The sequence below is a fragment of the Pagrus pagrus genome (assembly GCF_965226575.1).
Source record: "Pagrus pagrus genome assembly, chromosome: 9".
Lineage (NCBI taxonomy): Eukaryota > Metazoa > Chordata > Actinopteri > Spariformes > Sparidae > Pagrus > Pagrus pagrus.
The window spans coordinates 24665477-24685610 of record NC_140193.1 but is presented as its reverse complement, the minus strand read 5'-3'; the positions used below and the strand labels follow the sequence as shown (position 1 = coordinate 24685610).

The window sequence follows — 20134 nt, the reverse complement described above, 5'->3', positions numbered from 1 at the left end:
CTGTTTTGTGATTTTTGGGTCGGAACCCATCACACTCATGGGACTTTTGAGTTGAGAATGCAAATTCTTTTGTTTTCGAACCAAAATGACCAAAATGAGATACCCAAAATACGGAGATTCACAACAGATCCTTCGTGTGAAGGATCAGAACAACTCTGAGCAGCAGGAGGTTGAAATCAGTGAAAAATAAAACATTAAGTCTGCCAGAGAACAGAAGTATAGATTTGTGCGATAAACATGTTAATGCAGTGTGATAAACTGTATAATCTGTTACAGTAATCTGTTAATTACTGTTTTTTTTAATTCTGTTATAGATTTGGTAACTAATGAGACTTAATGCAAGTGCCTTCATCATGACATGTTACATAGCTCGGTGCAGAATCATGCATAGTATCAATTATGTAGCTCTCACCACAAGAGGATATTATTTAGTAGATGATAAGGGAAGGTCATTGTTATTAGGTCTTAAATGTGTTGTTGTTGTTGTTGTTGCTTTTTACATATATTGTTAAACCTATTACTGTATAAAACTGAGTTTCAAAGTAGCTTAATAAATGAAAATGTGTTATTTTTTCCACATTATTATGAGTTAAAGTATTACCTTTTGGACGTTATAGGATTTTGTAGGGAGACAACTTTGCTGCTCTATCTGCCGACCCCATATAGCCTGCACACTCACACCCACACAGAGAAACACACTCTCATACAGGCTTTTACACAGTCGGACATCATCACGTCCCATCTGAAGACAGTCTGCTCCTGCACACCGCACACACACACACACACACACACACATACACATACACATACACACACACACACACACACACACGCACACCTCTAGCCAAAAGACACACTACACACACACACACACACACACACACAGCTGGAAGGCTTTCTATCATAGAGAGATAACTACAGGCTGAGAACAATAGACCATCTCTTCTCCCATCTGGTGAAGTGGGGGATGAAACTTCATTTACATTTCAGATCCTGCCACCTCAGGGAGTGTGTGTGTGTGCGTGTGTGTGCGTGCGTGTGCGTGTGTGTGTTTGAGGGGGGGGATGATAGAGGGAACAAAACCAGATCCATTTCAGGGTGAATTTTGGATTATGAATTAACACAGCGCAGTGCTGACAGACTTCATTTACAGCAAATTGAGTGTACTGGCTCATTGAAATGCCTTTTGTGTCAAAACTGGTCTGCCTGGCCCCTGGGCTGTGTGCGTGCATCTGTGGCTGTGTGTCTGTTTTGGTTTAGAAAAAGCCATGGGTGGTAACCTGTATTAGTGAACAGCTGTGGTTTAGACGTGTGAAATTAGATAAAATGTGACATCCTCTCTCTCTCTCTCTCTCTTTCTCTCTCTCTCTCTCTGTCTCTCTCTCTCAGGTGAGAAGCCCTATAAGTGCTCATGGGAGGGCTGCGAATGGCGTTTTGCCCGCAGTGATGAGTTGACACGACACTACCGCAAACACACCGGAGCCAAGCCATTCAAGTGCAACCACTGCGACAGGTAAATACATAGCAACTGTGAACATACAGCATGCTGTATACTTTGCAGGACATTGATATGCCCTATATCTGTCAAGAACCTGTGTGTAACCTCCACTTTCCAACAAGAATAGAATAGAACTCCAAAAACCAAAAAAGCCCTGGTTATCTTTTTGTCAAATCATGCATCACATATTTTGTTTTTTGTTTTTTTTCTGTCAAGATTAGGGCTGCATTTAATGTTTTTTATTGCCACGTCACAGTATCAGTAACTGATACCACTGTTGGCTGAATTCCATTTAGTTGCTTCAGTTTCAGGGTTCTTGTGTTGTTCATGCTGGCACACAGTCACAGTCTGGGACACTTGAAGAGTTTTTTTGTTTTTGATTGATCAATAACATCTTTAAAATTCTTAAAAATGTCATAAAATAGTGAAAGACAAAAATAACAACATATTCAGTTGAATCCTAATAGCTTAGCTATTATTTATATTTATCCACTGCCAAAAAATTGCCTAATTTACATTAGAGTAGCCTAAAACTGTACTCACGTAAAAGCACTTCCATTAGTAGAAGTGATATACTCATCAACATAAATTACTTGAGTAGTGAGTAACTTAAAAATTAAAAAAGAAGAAAAACACCGGCACACACGTGGTAGCTCACTGCCATCTTTGTGTGGGTGTATGAACACGTGGATGAGAGATAAAAGTGCTACATAAATGCAGCCATTTACACCATCACTGTTTGGTGTTTGGTCTCAAGGTGGAATATGTGGTTGTGTTTGTGTTTGTGTGTGTGTGTGTGTGTGCTTACTCATGCCCCTGTGCTGGCAGTTGAATGGACTCTGGCTATTGGCAGACCAGTCGCAGCTAATTGAGTGGCACCAGATGCCAGCTCCACTTTAACATACACTCTCTCTGTATGTGTGTGTGCCTGCACTACCTTTTCTGATGAACACACACGCAGTTTTGCCCTAGAGACAGTGTAATTGGCGGTTGTGGTTTCCCTCTAGTTTGGGTTTTAGACATAAAACCCTCCAGAAACCTGCTGGAAGCTTCTAATCCTGGCTGAGAGCTGGGACTGTATTAGCCACTTTTGGCACACACACATGCATACACAAACACAGTACACAGACGTGCACACACACACATGCATACAGAACACAAAGACGTTTGGATGCAAAGTCATACTGAAAGACACAATCATTTAAAGTTAAATGTCCTGTTGATTTTCTGCATTGACAATGTTGATGACTGACAGTTGGGGCTCTTCAAGACTTGGATGGACATGAAACTGTTCTGATTAAATCAACACTGCAAAGGACGAACATCTCTGACATAAAGATCTACAGCTCTGATTTAAGATCTGTCTGACATCTTTGCTACAGGAATGACCAATGTTGCTTCTGGGTACTTCAGTGTTTGGAGCAAATCACCATACATAACTGGCCAATGTCAATGTTTTCTGCAACCTATTTTAAGGAGTAGGCTTCAGGATGAATTACATGTTAGCTCTAAGATCTTCCCTTTATTAATACACCAAGCTGGTCAGCCACTTTAGTCCAGACTGAAATATCTCGACAAGTATCCAATGGATTGCTATGAAATTTGGTACAGACATTTCAGTTCCTGTTCAAAGTTTCAATTTATCCAATACTTTGGAATCCAAATTAAATCAGAATTACAGCCTCACAGAAGTCTTAAGGTGCCTCCAAACATTGTTTTAAATGTGAACATGCCGGGAGAGACGGAGCAGCTAGGTCTCGAATGAGTGTGCATGGCTTTTCGCTGCTCTGTTCAGAGTTCATGATGGTTCAACCTTCTCAACCTGCCGCCATGCCTCACCATCTGATCTGGAGTTGATTTCACAGGTATACAGGTATTTATAGTTCCCTGGATAATACACCGTTTCATGAGCAGAGAACAGACAAGTCAATGAAGAGATCTCGCACTGGGTTAAAACCCCACTTCATTTAGCTGGATGGAGATAGACGGTGGTGGCATTGTGCCCTGCTGCCACTGATTCAAAGTGCAGAACACCAGTGTAGCAGCGCCAACCGCTCGCTCTCTGAAAGCACCTTTAATCTTATTTTCACTTTTCCAGTATTTCCCTGTAGGCTTTTTGATGCTCATTACAAGGTGGAAGGAAACATGTTTAACATTGCCAGTATGCAACTTAGTCTTTACAGTAGTGCACACGCATACACACACACACACACACACACACACACACACACACACACACACACACACACACACACACACACACACACACACACGCACACACACACATCTGTGGTGGGTGGAGCCCACCAAATATTACCATGAGAATAGCAAAAAGTGGCAGCCATGGAGAGGTTAACATTAGATAGAATGTTCAATCTGACACAATTTCTCCTGGGGAAACACACACACACACACACACACACACACACACACACACACACACACACACACACACACACACACACACAGTCTGTCATTTATCCTGCCTAATCAAGCGGGGACCCCCTGATGTTTCCATGGAGCTGGAAGGAGGGAGGAGTGATAAGGAGGAGGACAAAAAGAAGTGAGGTGGAGAAGGGAGAGTTAAGAGGAGGAGAAGAGGAGGATGGGAAGGAGGGGTGTGGGGGGGATTGGGGGGTTACCAGCTGGTCTGGCTGCTCCACACCCCCAACAGTGACACAGTGTGGCCATCTGTCCAGCCACACAGACATACAGATTGGTGAAGGTGTACAGTAGGTACCACATGGCCAGATAAAGGTTGAAGGGAAACACTAGACCACAGAGCAAAGTTAACCTGTAAGATGACACCACGTTCACTGTAATGCCTTGAAATCTGAAAACTAAAGTGAATCGACTTGTCAAAGGGGGCCGTGTCCACACTGTTTTCAACTAATGTTCTAAAAAAATCTCATACTGAAACGACAAATCAGCAGGAAGGACAGTTGATTCTCTAAGCAACATATACAGAATATCTCAGCACATATAGTAGCTTTAACAGCTTTAGCGTCTCAGAGCTTTATGTGCAAGGACAAAGTCTAGCTCAAGATGAACATTTTCAACTGGTTTCTTCGCAGTTTGCCAGGCTAAGTGTGAAGCTGCACCTTAATTACTGTATTCTGAATGATGCTTCCTGCAGATAACACTGACATTAAGCGACTGGATCACAGTAGAAGCATCTGAACTTTCTGTTAAGTCCTGTCTACTTGTATCTGGATAGAAACACAGCCTGCCTAAACACACACACACACACAGAGGCACACACACATAGAATAGCCTAGACTAATTAATAATGAATAAAGCCTCTGGCAAATTGAATATTTAATTTCTCATTTTATTCTCGCCCACATTTTGTTTTGCCTTTTCCGTACTCATATCATTTGAGATTCATTTTATTGTCGATGTTCAGCTTTAATGGCCTCACAATGGAGTAATAAAATTAAAATACTCGTGACATTGCGATTCCTATATTAAACATCACCAGCATCTGGTTTTATGCCTCTCTCACGGCAGGTGCAGTCGCTGCTGAGTTAAATGATCCTGCATTAGAATCGTACTGCTGGTCTGTGTGCATTAGTGTCCATGTTCACAATGCATATCTAATTAGTTCCTACAATAGTCTTCTACTCAGAGCGTGAGGAGTGACTGCAGAGACCACAGGCCTGGCTGTGATTTATGGTCGTGTCTGAGTTGTCTTTAGGAAATCACTGAGCTTCACATCTAGGTTTCATTGGTGTAACATATACTGAAGTCAGACTGCTGAAATATACTGTACTTTTAAGATGAAGTGGTTGAGATTCTCTGCATCACTACATTTTTATGTTAAGCTGTGAGCTCTGTCTCATTGTTACAGTCTCTCTGTCTGGCTTCATACTGAAATAGGCTAACACTCATATGTTGAGCTTTTCCTGTAGGCTTTACTTATCTAGTTAAATATGACTCTAAACATCTATCGCACCAATACTTTTTGATATCGTGTCTCTTGGAATTTGACCTATTACCACTTGTTAGATAACTCATAGGAAATCAGAGGTCATTAATAAGGAGAATATCAACATCCACATGTGGATGGACACTGAACAAGTTAGCATTAGAAGCTTATGTTAGCAAGCCAAATGTTCAAACTTTACCCATCATCTTCATTGCTGTTTAATCCAAAAAGCTAGACGTAGCAAAATATCTACTGTTGGACCGCCAATATTTGTGAGACACTGTTGTTGTTTGGTATCTTCAACGAATATTAGCTAGTTAGTTTAAGTGGCTTACACTAGCTAGTGTGACTCACACGTCAATTACAAGGAACAGAACATGATTCAGCATCAATAATTGAAGTTCCCAGCACGTTTATACAGCATCATTGTTCACTGAAAGGTCAAGTGTGTGGGATTTAGTGGGATCCAGCAGTGAGGTTGCAGATTGCTACCCAGTGAAATCCCCCTGCCTCATGGTCCCCTAAGGTGGATGCTCAAAATACTCAAAATGCAAAAGGCCCTAAGACCAGTGATCATTTTGTCCTTTCTGGGCTTCTGTAGAAACATGGAGTTGTAACAAGGTGGCCTTGCCATCTCCCATAACGGCTTATTCTAAGGTATCAAAACACAACTATTTCTAGATTTAGGTGATTATACACTTTGTTTGAAGCCTAGGTACAATGGAAGTTAATCAGAAAAACCCTTCAGACCCACTCATTTTCAATTTCTTCCCATTTATTAATAAATTCACATAGAGACTCCATTCAAACTTTGAAACGTTAACAGCTCTTGGTAGTTTCTTTTACCAGTAAAATGTGTCCATATCATTCATACTTTAAACACAATTTCAGTTTCAAATTTCAGGAAATTTTAATCCCAAACAGACTTTTACATTAGTGTGTATGGGACGTATTGTTCAGAGCTAAAGCGAAGGACTCAACTGTTACTTCCAAATGAAGCCTGTCACAACAGCTGCCCCCTTGTGTTTTGAATGGAGAACCCCCACACCAATGTTGACTAGACGGCCCACGGCTCTTCACGTCACTGTCCAATTTCCAAAAGGGGCGGTGATGCCTAGAAGATGTTGCGTCCAGGATAGGGCCTCATCAGATGGGTTTTCAGATGGAACACAGCATCTCCGACCACTGTGAAGGGCATATTTACCAGATGTTCAGTCCCAGGTATGATGACATCTTCAGCTACATTGAGGGTCCCAGCCTCCAGACCTCGAGCCAGCATTGATTCAGCAAAGACTAACCCATCACTGGACCTATCATAATCCCCGTTGGGACCATCCTGAACTGATATTCTGCATCTTCCAGGGCCATCAAGACAACAGAAAAACTCTTCGTATAGTTGAAATATAGGCTGCCAGAATGAGGGGGTGCCTGTATCCAAATGTTTTCCCCAGCAATCATACCGATGCAATAAGGAAAGTTAGACTTTTCAAAGAACTTCTCTGCTATTTCTCTCCAGTCATCTTCAGCTGGCCGTGGCATGGTAGTCCCAATCATCCTCCAATAGATGGCATCACAGGTATCCTTGATTGCATTGGGGACAATGGTCTCGCTCAGGCGGTGGCTGAATGCAAGACTGGATATGGAGTCTCCTGTAGCTAGATACCTGTAAAAGAAGTCTGTAAACGTGTGTGATAATTTACCTATTTCACATTAACAGTGGCAGACTGCAAGGCAAGGTGGAGGTCACTGTGGGACAGCTTCTTCCCAGTGGCTCTGGGGCAACAAGCCAGCGTGACTGGAAGTATGCCTCCCTCATGTCCTTCCTTTTGCCGTATATGCCAAACAGAAGGTTCGTCCTCTGAGCAATAACATTTCAGTCTTGATTTCATTACCTTTGAAAAGCTAGCAACAAAAGTCATTATTTTACTTTTCAGTAATTTATAGATACAGTTGTTTTACTTCTAGCACCAGAGTCAATTTGGAGGTCTCTGGGCCAGGACAGGACCTTGAGAAAGAGGATACACAGGAGCAGCAGGACGATGAAGCTCCACCTCCCAAGACTGAGAGAATTCCACCGCGAGCCAGGGCAATGAGCAGCAGACACAGATGGAGAAGCCCTAGCAACCTGTTGTAAATGGGAAGTTGCTGGAATTTTCCCAAAATCACCTGAGCCTGTAGCACCCAAAAATTAGTTGCTATTGAGTTTGGTCCCTCAGATGGAGAGACTCAACCCTAGGAATAAAACAAAGCCAATCCGAGCTTTCTACAAATACTGGACCTGGAGACCTCACAAGAGGGTTGGGTTGTGACACAGGATGAGGAAAGATTTTAAGGAGAGAGGGATGGACAGTTGAGCTACCAACCACCCACCTCGTTCACCCAGTCTATAAATCAATCAGCAGCCGGGACGCCTGCAGAGCTGCGCATCCAGCGCATGCCTCTGATAAGAACAACTGACAACCCTCTCATTGGAGATGGCGATTAGAGGAAAACAAGGAGTAGCTAGATTTTTGTTTTTCTTTAAAATTATACACTCGCACAACCATCATTTAATGTATCATCCCGGTGAACAAAGACTGCTCTCATGTGACTCTTAGTCGAAAAATTAGTTGGAGCTGTTCCTGTTGAGGTCCTGAAGACCTGACAAGAGGGGAGTAGACCTGTGACATTTCCTGTCATAACCCAGCCATATGACAGATCCAGGTCTGTCATGCCAGGTCAGTGGGAAGCTAGATACCCACCACTTGCTAGCCATGTAGATGTTCCATCCTGGATCTATGGGAAGGACAAATGCATAGCAGGGTCCACATTATGAACATTATGCGTGAACCACAGGGTCCCACATGTTCAGTCATACAGATTTAATTAATGTCAACTTTGACATTACGACTCTGTTTCAAATGTTCATTTACAAGTTTGTGTTATTTGAAAAAAAAAAGGTTGAAGTTTAAAATGTTTTTTCAAGGAAGGCACATTATTTCTCCAGCTGTGCCTTAATGTGACCGCAAGCTTTTGTTTGGCTTCGATGGGACGTTGTAATTTGTGTTCATTTTTGTGATGTCTGGTCCAATTATGGAGAACTTGATCCATCTCAGCTGCACTCATCCTGAGGTATTTTTATTGTGCCTCTCAGGGTATACCCAGAGCATCTGGACCAGATTGTGGTACGCCCCCTTCTCTTGTCTCCATCCACTGATGGGTTGGACCCAAACCCTTGATTTCTTCTATTTCAGCCTATGGCACACCAGAAGTAGGGCAGCAATCCTCTGTCTGTCCACAATTATGTGTTCTGTTGAGTTAAAATGTTAAACTATCTTCAATTAAACATTAATAAATAATGGGTATGTACAGTACAATTTACCATAGAGGATAGGCTACTGCTGTGTTAAAGACTGATTTTGAAGCTTTGCTACAGTACAAACTATAATGTAGACAAAACATCCAGTGTAGGCTTTTCTTAGCCTACCAGCCATGCTAGTCAATTTACTGCTTCAAAGCATCATTTTACTGAGCAGATTATTAGTTCTGCAAATAAAAAATAGACACAATAGGCAAGTGACCTATTGTCCCAAAGGTTGTATAGCAATGTTGCTAGGTAACCTGCACTGTGACGAGCTGCACCACAACGCTTCCTGTGTGTGCTCGGGCCGGCACTTAACATGCGTCATATGACCTTGTGTGAAGCTGCTGCGCTAGTACAACTTGTACCTAAGAATAGAGAGAAGCTTTAAAATCTGCCAGAAATCTTCTCATAAAAATGCTCTAAATCCCACCATTTTCACTCCAGTTACATTAATTTGTACATCAAAATGTAGGGAAATGTGTGCCGGTTCACAGACATTTAACTTAGAAAGCAAATGTGTAATGAATATTATATTCCATCCTGCCAATAGGTCCTGCTAAATCCTACACACTTGACCTTTAAGGTTCAATAAATAAAATAACTAAATAAGCATTCACAGTAGATAGTTCAGTGGGTTTCTGATTGAGGTAGTAGTATTACTAGCAAATATACAGAGCCAATGTGTGATGTAGGGGGGCTGGAAGTGTGTTCCAGCAAATACACATTGCCGGTGGGAAGTTCAAGGGGCCTGGGATTATGGAAAGTTCCCAAGAAATACACAGAGCCAGTGGGTATTTCAGGGGGCCTGGGAATGTGGCCCAGCTAATATACAGAGCCAGTAGCATTGATCGGCAACAGATCATTTGGGCTTTTGCACGTCTTGTATGCATTCATGTGAGCTGTTTTCTCTTTTAGTTTTTTCTGTTTCCTCTTTTTGCCCTGCGCTGAGACAGTTCCAGCCTAACTCTAATTTTCTGTATTTTTCATACGTATTCCAGGTATATTTGGGATATTTCTGACATTCTGACATTTCTGTGTTTCTCTCTGCAGGTGTTTCTCTAGGTCAGACCACCTGGCCCTGCACATGAAGAGGCACATCTGAGGGCGAAAAACAGAAGGAGTGGGAGAGGGGAAGAAGCAAGAGGAGAAAGAGGAGGAGGAGAGATCGGAAGTAGAGAGGGATGGGCAGTCTACCAACCGCCCGCCTCGTTCACCCCGTCTATAAACCAGTCGGCGGCCATGATGCCTGCAGGGAAGCGCATCCAGCGCATCCATCTAAGAGGGTCATAAAGATCAAACAGACAGACCGCCCTCTCATCGGAGACGGGGACTGGAGGAAAATGAGGAGTAGCTAGATTGTTGTTTTTCTTTAAAATTACACACTCACACAACTTGCAATAGTTAACACTCCACACACCGTCGTTGAATGCATCATCCCGGTGAACCCCGGCTGCCCTCGTGTGGCTCTGGGGGCTTGGACACTGCCAAACCAACATATACTTAGCTTGCTTGGTGAAACATTATGCCGCCTTATTTTCTTTCTCTGTATTCAGTGTGTTTAAACCATAAAGTCACTTTGAGTGAGGAGATAGTCAGTGAAACTTTAAATATCCATATAGTCAGTTGTTAGTGCTTTACCGGCATTTAAAATCAAATACTCAACTTTTTTCTTTGCTTTTTAATGTTTTTCATATATGGAACATAAAAAACCATCATCTGCTGAGTCAGCTTCAGTAATCTATGTGAAGAAAACAACAATGCCAAATCTGCAGGAGAGTGACTGTATGGATTGACTTCTAGCATAGCTGACAATCGAACAGGGCTCGTTTGCCGGGTGTTTCGGTGCACCCATGAGAACTCGGTCAGCGAGGTGCTGCTGCATCTCAGGCTCTCCTCCAGTGGGTGTTTACATCTCTCACCTTCACTGAGACGCCTGCCACCTCCGCAGGCCATCTGACAGAAATGCGCAGCGACACTTTCTTCCTTTTTTTTGTACTTAGAGAACGATAATTCTTATTGTTGTTATTACAAAGAAAGACACTTTGTTTTTTTCTCTCTTGGAGAAAATGTCTTAAAACTCACTGAATTGTGTTCGAGAAAAAAAAAAAACTGAAAATCTAAGATGACTTCAACAGAATGTGTGGGATGAAGGGGAAGAGCGTTGTTGGTCTTTTAATCCCCATGTGCACCGGCTGTGCTTCTGCAGTCTGTAAGCAAGCAGTGGATGAACAAAAAAACAGAATCACACCAACTCTCAGAAAAGGGATTTGTATTTTTCTCTTTTCTTTTTTTTTTTTGGACTTTAATAAAAGCGAAGAGCAGAGGGGTCTTCAGTTTTTTGTGCTGCTCTTTCTGCCCTGTGATTCACTCCAGCTGAAAAACAAAACCCTTGCACGACCCTCCGTGGTCTCGTACTCTACCAGAGTCAGGCGGAGGACACGCTAAGAACTGGAAACTTCTTTTTGTTCTTCTTTTTTTTTGCTTCTTGTTGATTCTGAAAGACATCCTGGACGGTTTTCACAGACTCTCAGATCCCATCTCCCTGGCAGCACTTCAGGGCAAGAGCGGAGGCTGAAGAGCTGCTTTTTGGTTATTTGCGTGGGACTTGTGACGACCTTTTGCGTGGCGGTGCCGAACAGACACAGTCACATCGGCCTGGTCACATTTGCCTGTTTCGTATCCATTGACTGCACTGACTTTTTTTCAATGTTATCTGTGGTTTTTTTTCTACAGCGAAAAAAAAAAAAGAACTCAAAGAAGAAAAAAATCATAAAAAGACTTGAAAAAATACAACACAAAAACAACTGTCTCGCTCTACACATTGTATACAGAACAAGCACACATACTCCGTCAACACACACACTAACACTGCAGTTTCTTTGCTCACAGCTCCTCTCGAGATAAGACTAATAAGATTTAGGAAAATAATTATTAAACTAATCAACAGAGCTGGAAAACAAAATACTGCATGGCAGGCTTTATGCAAACACACACACACATACACACACACACACACACACACACCAGCTCATGTACACACACACGCACACTCTTCCTGGAATTATATGTTCTGCTCCCAGATCTTTTTTCACAGTAGGAATTTAGCAACTGTTGTTTAGTAGAAGAGTATCTTAGCTCTCGGCTGGAGGTAACAAATGATTCCAAAATCCTTTGAAGTGAGAAATCAGCTTGTTCTCATTTCCAACAATCACCCACATATCCCTCGCTGCGGTTTGTGCCTCTCATTTAATCAGTGTTTTTACTTCAGAGACTCTAGTTACATTGTTCCTTACAACTGATGCTATAAGCCACTTTTCTAATAAAAAATAAATGGAACTAAAACAATTACAGCATGCCTTTTATCAAAAGAATACAACACTGTTGTCAATGACAACATGTCAATAATCCCAAAAGACCCTTCTGCCCTGCCGCTCATGTACAGTGAATTTGAATGTTTAAGATCAACCTAAACAAAGGTACCAACCAGGTTTCTAACAAATCTGGTAAAATCATGAAAAATGTTCATTCAAATGTTGGGAGAACAGTTATTTAACAAAGGTTTCACAAGCTCCTCAAACTTGTTTTTTATGTCTGATATCCACATAACAGCTGATGCTGACATCTCTGCTCCATTTTTCATGAGACAATTACAAATAAGCAAAACATTATTAAAGGTACCCTGTGAATGTTTTGATCATAGGTGGTGTTATTGAGCAAAGCTTTGTTTATATTGTATTATTTTATATGCACTTACCAATTCATATGTGTAAGCACATGAGTGACATAATACACATTATCGCCATCGGTTTAACTGTGTTCCTGCTGACGGCAACAGGCAAGGAAGCGTAGCGATGCACCAACAAAGGCAAGGAAAAATAAAGGCTGCTAGCTAGCCAACATGTGACAATGCAGAATGTAAAATATTATACATACAAAAATTGGCTGTGTCATGAGGAAGTAAATGCATTTAACTCATTTGACATCAAAATTACACATTGCATTTTGGTTAAAAAAACATAACTTTGTTTACAAGAAAACTCGACAGGGTACCAAACTTAGTACTAGTGAGAAAATTCCCTTTTGGCAGCAATGTAGCTTAGCCGAATTCGAATTAAACTCAAATAACATGGCCTACTGATGAGCAACACAAAGTAGTAAATAAATATATTTTAATGCCAAAAGCCTGCAGGATGGTTTGCCAACAGCTGTTTGCTAACTTGCTTGCTAGTAATGCAGCTAGCAACCCAGCTAGCTTGTGGCAGTCTGTAGAACTGCAATAACGAATACATTTTTTTGTTTTTTTGTCCTGTTGTGACCTGAAGGGCTTGAAGGTTTATTGGCATGTCTTCAAAACCACAGGAAGGTTTATGAAATCACCTGCTGGGTTTCCAAAGCTATAATGTCTGATTAAAAATGACTTCTATCTGCAACCTGAACGTCGTCACTGACGCTAAATTCTCTAATGTAAGATACGATACATGAGAGGTGAAAACCGGGGTGAGCACATATCCACAGAGCCTGCTTCCTTTGTTCAGTGGTTGCAGAGAAAACAAACTTGCCTTGCAATCAGAGCATCACTGACACCGCCGCTCTATCCGCCCACCACCACCTATATGCCCTGTAGCACATGCAAACAGTCTAACTCTCGCTGCTGCTGACTGGTGCGGCTGGGTGAGGGTGCAGGGTTCCTGAAGCTGGAAGGAAATTCACATCCCAGCATGCCCAGTCATCGTGCCAGTTGGCCTTGCCAGCCTTCATTAGGTGAAACAGTGAAAACATTCCCCTTCAAGGGGGTTTATGGTGCAGCTTCGAACAATCGATACCAAAAACCTCCAGCGTGGAACTGCCCTTTAGCCACGGGCAAAGTCTCCCCGGTCAGGAAAGATCAGCGGGAGACCGCCTCCATATGAGGCCTCTGTATCCAGCGGCAGCTTTCTCTACTAACTCTCTCTTTCTGCTAAACACGACGTAAAGCAACCCATGTTTGGGATGAATCCAGTGTTTCACTTTTGATTTCATTTCATTGTTAGGTTTCCGTTACAAAAGCTGTATTGATGGTTGTTTTCTTCAGCTTGAATGATGCAAAGTCATGCCAAAATGTTGGGACATGCAATGGGATGTAGAAAGAGCCCTCCTATACAGGACGTACAATCATAGAGGGATGGGGATCGTAGCACTTTTGAGAGGCTTTTGATGGCATGAATGTGTATATGTGTGTGTGTTTGTGTCCCCGTTAGGCATACTGTGAGCGAAGTGGTAATTCATCAAAGTGGTTGAAAACATATTTAACTGCTGAACATGTGTGGCACAAATGTTGGTTGATGTTTTTGCTGATGGAAAATGCTTTTAATCGAAGCAATGGCTGACGATGTTTATTAGGTTTATGTTCAAACCCTTCATTTGTTCATACATTCAGTCATTCATTTAGATAAGTCGTGGAGCTTGATGACTTGAGTCGAAGAGATATAGAACTTGCACCTTGTCTTAAAATCTAAAATCGGACTCCTCTCTGCCAGATTAATCTAAATAAATTAAATGTTTTCTGAGGGACATCTACTTGCTAATAATCTCAGAATTTATCATCATTGGTTCTGAAAACCAAAAAACAAATACAAAAATCTGGATTTAAATCAGATCTTTAAAATACCATTTGCTGTAGTTTAACCATCTTATATTTAGTAAAAGAAGTCAGATGCATAATCAGCAGCTCATTTGCATTCTGTTCCCATTTGGCTTGTCACTTTGTGTTACCTCATTTCCTGCTAATACCTCAAGAGGACCTAATTTACGGATAACCGGATGGCAGGACCAGTGTCCTGTTGCAGGAGGAGGTGACCTTTAGCATGCACAGTGACTCCGAATTGAAATTGAATCATGGTATTTTTAAGGTGGAAATCAATGAACAGCAAAAATGATGAGCCTTAACATCACACTAAAAAGCAAATGTGTCTTTTAACTTATTGAGCAATGTGCCCCAAACTACAAAGACATACCAAATCGTTGGAGACGTCATGCACCATTTTAGGGCTTACATTTTAAAACCAGATTTTAAATTTCAGCCTTGACCAGAATGCAGCAATTTGTTTTTGGCATCTAACAGATCACAAAGTCACTTCAGATCCAATTTCACATTTTATTTCCTTCATGTCTCTCAGCCAGTTGGAGAGGGTTTGCTGTCACAGTGTTGCTGCAGGTCTCCAGACGTCTCTCAGGCTCCTTCAGGTCGGCTAGCCGCCGTCCCACAGCTCTGATTAGCATAATCACCATTGGGTCTTCTTCTCTCATTGCAGTCCAGCTAATGAGATAGCTCTGAGTCACAGGGAAACTGAGTGGTCTGGAGAAAAAAACAACAGGGACCTTGAGCCGAACCGATTCCAGCGCTGAGTACCCATTTGATGGACAGATTTGATGTAGAGCAAACAAGATCCAGTTAGCGTAGAGAAATGCCAGGAGACGACGAGATATTTGACAAAGCGACTAAACTGTGAGAAAAATAATTTACCCAGATGAATATCCAAATCATTAAATCAGCCCTTGCATTTTATCTCATGGATTACAGATAAAATAAATTACCATTTATCTGCAAAGTCCCTACAGATATTAAATCCACTGTGTGTCCCCCAACCCTCCCACTTTCCTTCACCGTTAAAGTGCCATTCTGGTTTCCCTACACCTCCATCCTCACCCCATTTCTCCCTCTTAGTCCACAGCAGTTGTCCATGCACTATCAGCTGCAGAATGCACACTTTACACATTTTGCCCAAAGATTTGCATATTTGCAAGTTATCTGCTGTGAATGTAGTAGATGTAGAGGAAAGAGCGGGGAGGCAGAGACGCAGAAGAGGAGTTATCGGATGGAAGGTGGAAGGAGAGGGATTGTTTTTGCCGGCATGATCGTCCCATTAAATCTTAATTACCGGTGCGCTCAGACTCTTCATGCTTCATAACATTCGCACTCTCTTGTCTACTGTCAACTGGAGCCGAACTCATTGTTCACAAATGTAAAATAATCTTCTCATGGTCTTATAGGGTGCCCGGTATAGTGGCGCTAGCAGCTTAAGCAGGAGTGAAGAAGCTTTAGTTTAAGTTAGCTTCTTAGCACACTGAAAGTAGCACCATTAAAATCATATTTCAAAGTCATAGGTGGGCTGGAGTCTGTGGTGAAACAGTTGACTGTGGAATCCAACGTCACATCAGAGAGTTTGAATGAGTTAACACTACCATCCACAAACTTCAAATGGTCAAAGTTCAGATAAGTTCTACTCTTTGGAGTTTACTAAAGGTGTTTTCACACTGGCTGCTTGGTCCAAATCTGGGAATGATTTGCAGGAAACTTTACTGCAATTATTATTATGACAACATTATTACTGGGAAATATATAATTGCAATTGCAAATAAAATTCATGTCATCCCAGATACATACATCCCATAAGATGTACCTAGTATTTTAGTATATGTCCTCATGAAGTATATTGAGTCCATATTAGACCTGATATAGTGCATATCAATCAACAAAACTCTTGCTTCAGAAACAGTCGGAGATATCTAATCATAATATCTCTGGATTCTTGCCCTTTTTGCACACTTTGGTGAGAGACACAAAGGTACAACAGATCATGGCACCAAATTTGCAGCATCCAAGCTGCTACTGAAATGCGAGTTATTAAAAAGAACATGCAATCAACATGTTAGCAGTGCTCGCAAATTATTTTTGTGGAACAGGCCCTTGAACTAATGAACAAGTACAAAAGCAGACAGTAGCAGGGTTAGGAGCAGGAAGGCTTACCAACTCAGAGTCAAACCAACAAACCCAGTGTGAAGACTGCCTTTAGAGTTTGTCTCTGACCACAGCCAGTTGTAGAACACAGTCTTTTGAGGGACTAGGCTTCAGTTTCCATAGTTTTCCACTACATCACCCTGAAGAAGGATTGTCACCTTAGGCAGCTTTTGTAAATAGCGTGAGATCCTTCATACAGACCGCTCTGTATGAAACTAACTGTATATGGCGACAGCACCGTCTCAGACATTTCAGCCTTTCTATAGATCTGCTTTAGTTCTCGCAAACATTGCACTACATGATCATACTTAGCTATTGCACTCTCCATGAGCACGCACTTCTAGCATAGTCTATTGGAGCACTCTGTCAAAATATCCACTTAACATTTGTTCAGTCCAGGATGCACTTTGCCACCAAGAACCAAGAACAGGTCGACTCTCGATGGATCGGACTGACTATCAACTTAAACCTCCAGTTAAATGCCTTTTTTCATCACTGTTATTCTGGGGGAATATGTTGTACTTTATAAACATTCAGTCATGCTGAGACTTGGTTGAACTTTCTTGGTATCATTGGCATCCCGGAGTGATTCTGTCCGTCTGTAACTACTGTGTTTGTTTGTCCATGCTTGATGTGTCAGTATATAAGAGATTCACAGATCTTTACCCCTCTCCTTGTGTCTGTATATTTCACCTCACCCACACCAAACCCTTTCCACCAAAACCACAACCGTCAGAGCCCTGTGGGGCAGAACATGCTCAAAGTCTTCAGATATCCAGCTGTACTGGGAAGAATTCTCAAGAGCTATGCAGCTTTGGAGCTCCAAGCAGTTCATAGGCGAGACTGCAATAACTTCTCAACCTTGCCAGCTAACCGTACTTGGTTGGTAAAGTTTGTTTTAGTTCAGTCGACCCATCCTCGTAGGTGCTTTTCCATCTCTGTCAGTTGATCTGCTTAATTAGACCCTAATGCCTGATAAATTTATGTAGGGTACTTAGAGTTTAAGAACTACTTTTTTAAATTTGGTCAGTACAAGCAAAAAGGATTGGTATCCAAGCTGTTATGTTTGTCTCTGGTAAATAGCTCTGTCAAACAGTAGAGTATCATATGTTAGGAAATTGACAAACATAGAAATGCTTTTTGTTGATGAGCTTGTTTCTATGCTAAAACTCTCACAGGATCACAGATTGTCTGCCATGAGAAATATGTTATTTCAAATTATATCATTTTTATAACCCTCTACAAGTCAATTACCATCTGCCTGCCATGCTAGGAGTTCAGTTTTTCTTTCAGGTGTAAAGCATGAAAAGGGTTCGTTAATATGCTGCAGATTGTAAACCCAACCCAGATTGCTTAATTTGTAAGGCGAGCTACGAACCTGCAACTTGGATACAGATGTAGAAGGATTAAGTTTGATTTATTGAGATTCACTTATGGACAGACAATTACTTTCCAACATGTGAGTTTTTCAATATCATAACCTCTTATTGATCAACTGTGTATGGATTTCTTCTTAAATTGTAACTTAAAATTTTAATTCTGCTCACCAGCTGCTTTTCAGAGATATAGGACACAGTAGAGAAGACACAAGACAACTCTCCCTCAGGTTCAAGTGCCAAACGAAAGCTTTAGGTCATTAAATTTGATATTTTAGAAATGTGCATGATGCTCATCTCGCTTCCCCAAGTAGGTCTTGTGAAGTTTTACTAAATGGAGTCCCTATCTCAAAATCTCTGCAATGCATCTGTAACATTTTGTGATAATCAACAGGAATGATGGCCAAAATAAGACTCACATTGAAAAAAAAAAAAGATTACCATTAAAATATTTAGCATCAGCACCCACACTGACTACGAAAATCTCCTGGAGACACAGACAGTATTTTGGTGCCAATCCTCATGCTACATATTGGGAAACGTGACCAATCCAGTGTCGTCATTTAGCAAATTGTATTTTCGCATCTTTATATCATCCAGTGTGTGTCCATGAGGAACTCAATCCATAACTGTTAAGGGATCACAGCTCTATATTTTCTTGGATGAGCTGACATAAAGAGAAGACAGCAGATGTGTTTTTACCTCTGACCTGTCCAACAGGGGCTCTGTTACTCTGATACCTGTCATATCAACCTTCCATCCATTAACCTTCACTCCACACCCACCTTCCTCTCCTCTGTCACCATCACTTCTGTTGAGATTTTTTTTTGCGTTCTCTTGTTTTACTTGGAATTTTTTGCTGTACAAAGTGTTTAAAATATTATTTGTATTATATGATGTTAGTATGGTAATGTTCTTTATTAAGGAAGAAGAAAATTTATTTTTGTTACTGGTCTGTTTCATAATTCTTTTCTAAATTGGTATTGTAAGATATCTATGCAAGAACTGTTAAGTGGAGCATTTTTATTTAAGAATGTAATATGTGTAATAAATGGTAGAACCTGGCCATGGCTCTCTTGTATTGTGTTACATCAATCAATATTTAGACTTCATTGACTTGGTTGAACCTTGAACCATTGAACTCACAGAAGTATCTGTACTTGATGCACAGTTGGATATTCGACCTGAAATGTTGCAGTTTATCTAAGCTATACTACTTAACTCTTAACTTGTCATAACCAACTTAACAGTGAAGTAAGCTTACTTTAGCTTAGTTTGCCTCAGTGACAGCAGCGTTTGCTCTGCAGGTGGTGTCTAAACGTGCTGCAAAACACAGTAATGTTAAAGGACAGGATTATTTTCAAATCTGTCTTCCTGAAATGACATACATTATGAGAGTTACAGTTTATTTTAATCATTCCTAATCATTGTGTGAAAATATTGCAAAAGGTTATGGTAGGTACCTTGTATTTCAGACAGTGTTTCTTGCTGAGCCACAGAGACATACACACTATTAATTGTATGCAAGGGCGGATATTTCATTTACTGTTGGGGTGTACAATAAACAGGAAATATTCTCTAGAGCAATTTCGGAAGGGGGTCATCAAATGTGCGGCCAAAACAACTGCTGTACTAAATGTACTTAGGAAATGCTGTCGAACTGCTATAAAACTATACTACCAGCTTGTTGTTGGGACAAAACGTGAGCAATAAATCACAAAAGACTGCCAGGATGAAGATTCCTATTTTTATGGCTTACTCATACTAAAGAATGAAAAACTGAACTGAATTGTTGAGCTCTCCTAGTGAAACAACGAAAGATGTTGTCTATCCCACATCATTTTTTTGATCTGACACCATTATCAGCAAGTTGCCATATTTCTCTGTCTTTCAAAACTGTTACAAATCACTGTTGAAAAATAAATCTGTTATTCGATGTGTCACCGTTTTTAAGGTAGGTCATGATAAAAGAAAAAAGAAAAACATTAAATCAGCAGAACAGCAGTCTCCTGTCTTACATTTTGCGGACTAGTCCAACCATCCCGACCTCCACCACACAAACTTTATAACCTTATAACAAATGCCACTTTGGGATTCTTTATGAGACTACAATTGTTGTCATCAGTACATGATTTGTCAATTTATAATAATATATATAATGGCCTTAACTCTGTTGTAAAAACCATCTGTAGTCATGCCTCCCCTGAAATAC

The 20134-nt window shown here is 41.0% G+C and overlaps 1 protein-coding gene across 1 annotated transcript in view; it reads left to right on the top strand.

Moving 5' to 3' along the window:
* Positions 1–18986, top strand: part of klf7b (Kruppel like factor 7b) — an 85782-nt gene extending 66796 nt beyond the window's left edge. Inside the window, exons 3-4 of the mRNA XM_084362252.1 lie at positions 1390–1513; positions 9820–18986. Coding sequence (XP_084218378.1) covers positions 1390–1513; positions 9820–9871 — 176 coding nt within the window. The 3' untranslated portion in view covers positions 9872–18986. The remainder of the gene's footprint in view (positions 1–1389; positions 1514–9819) is intronic.
* Positions 18987–20134: the final 1148 nt, after the last annotated feature.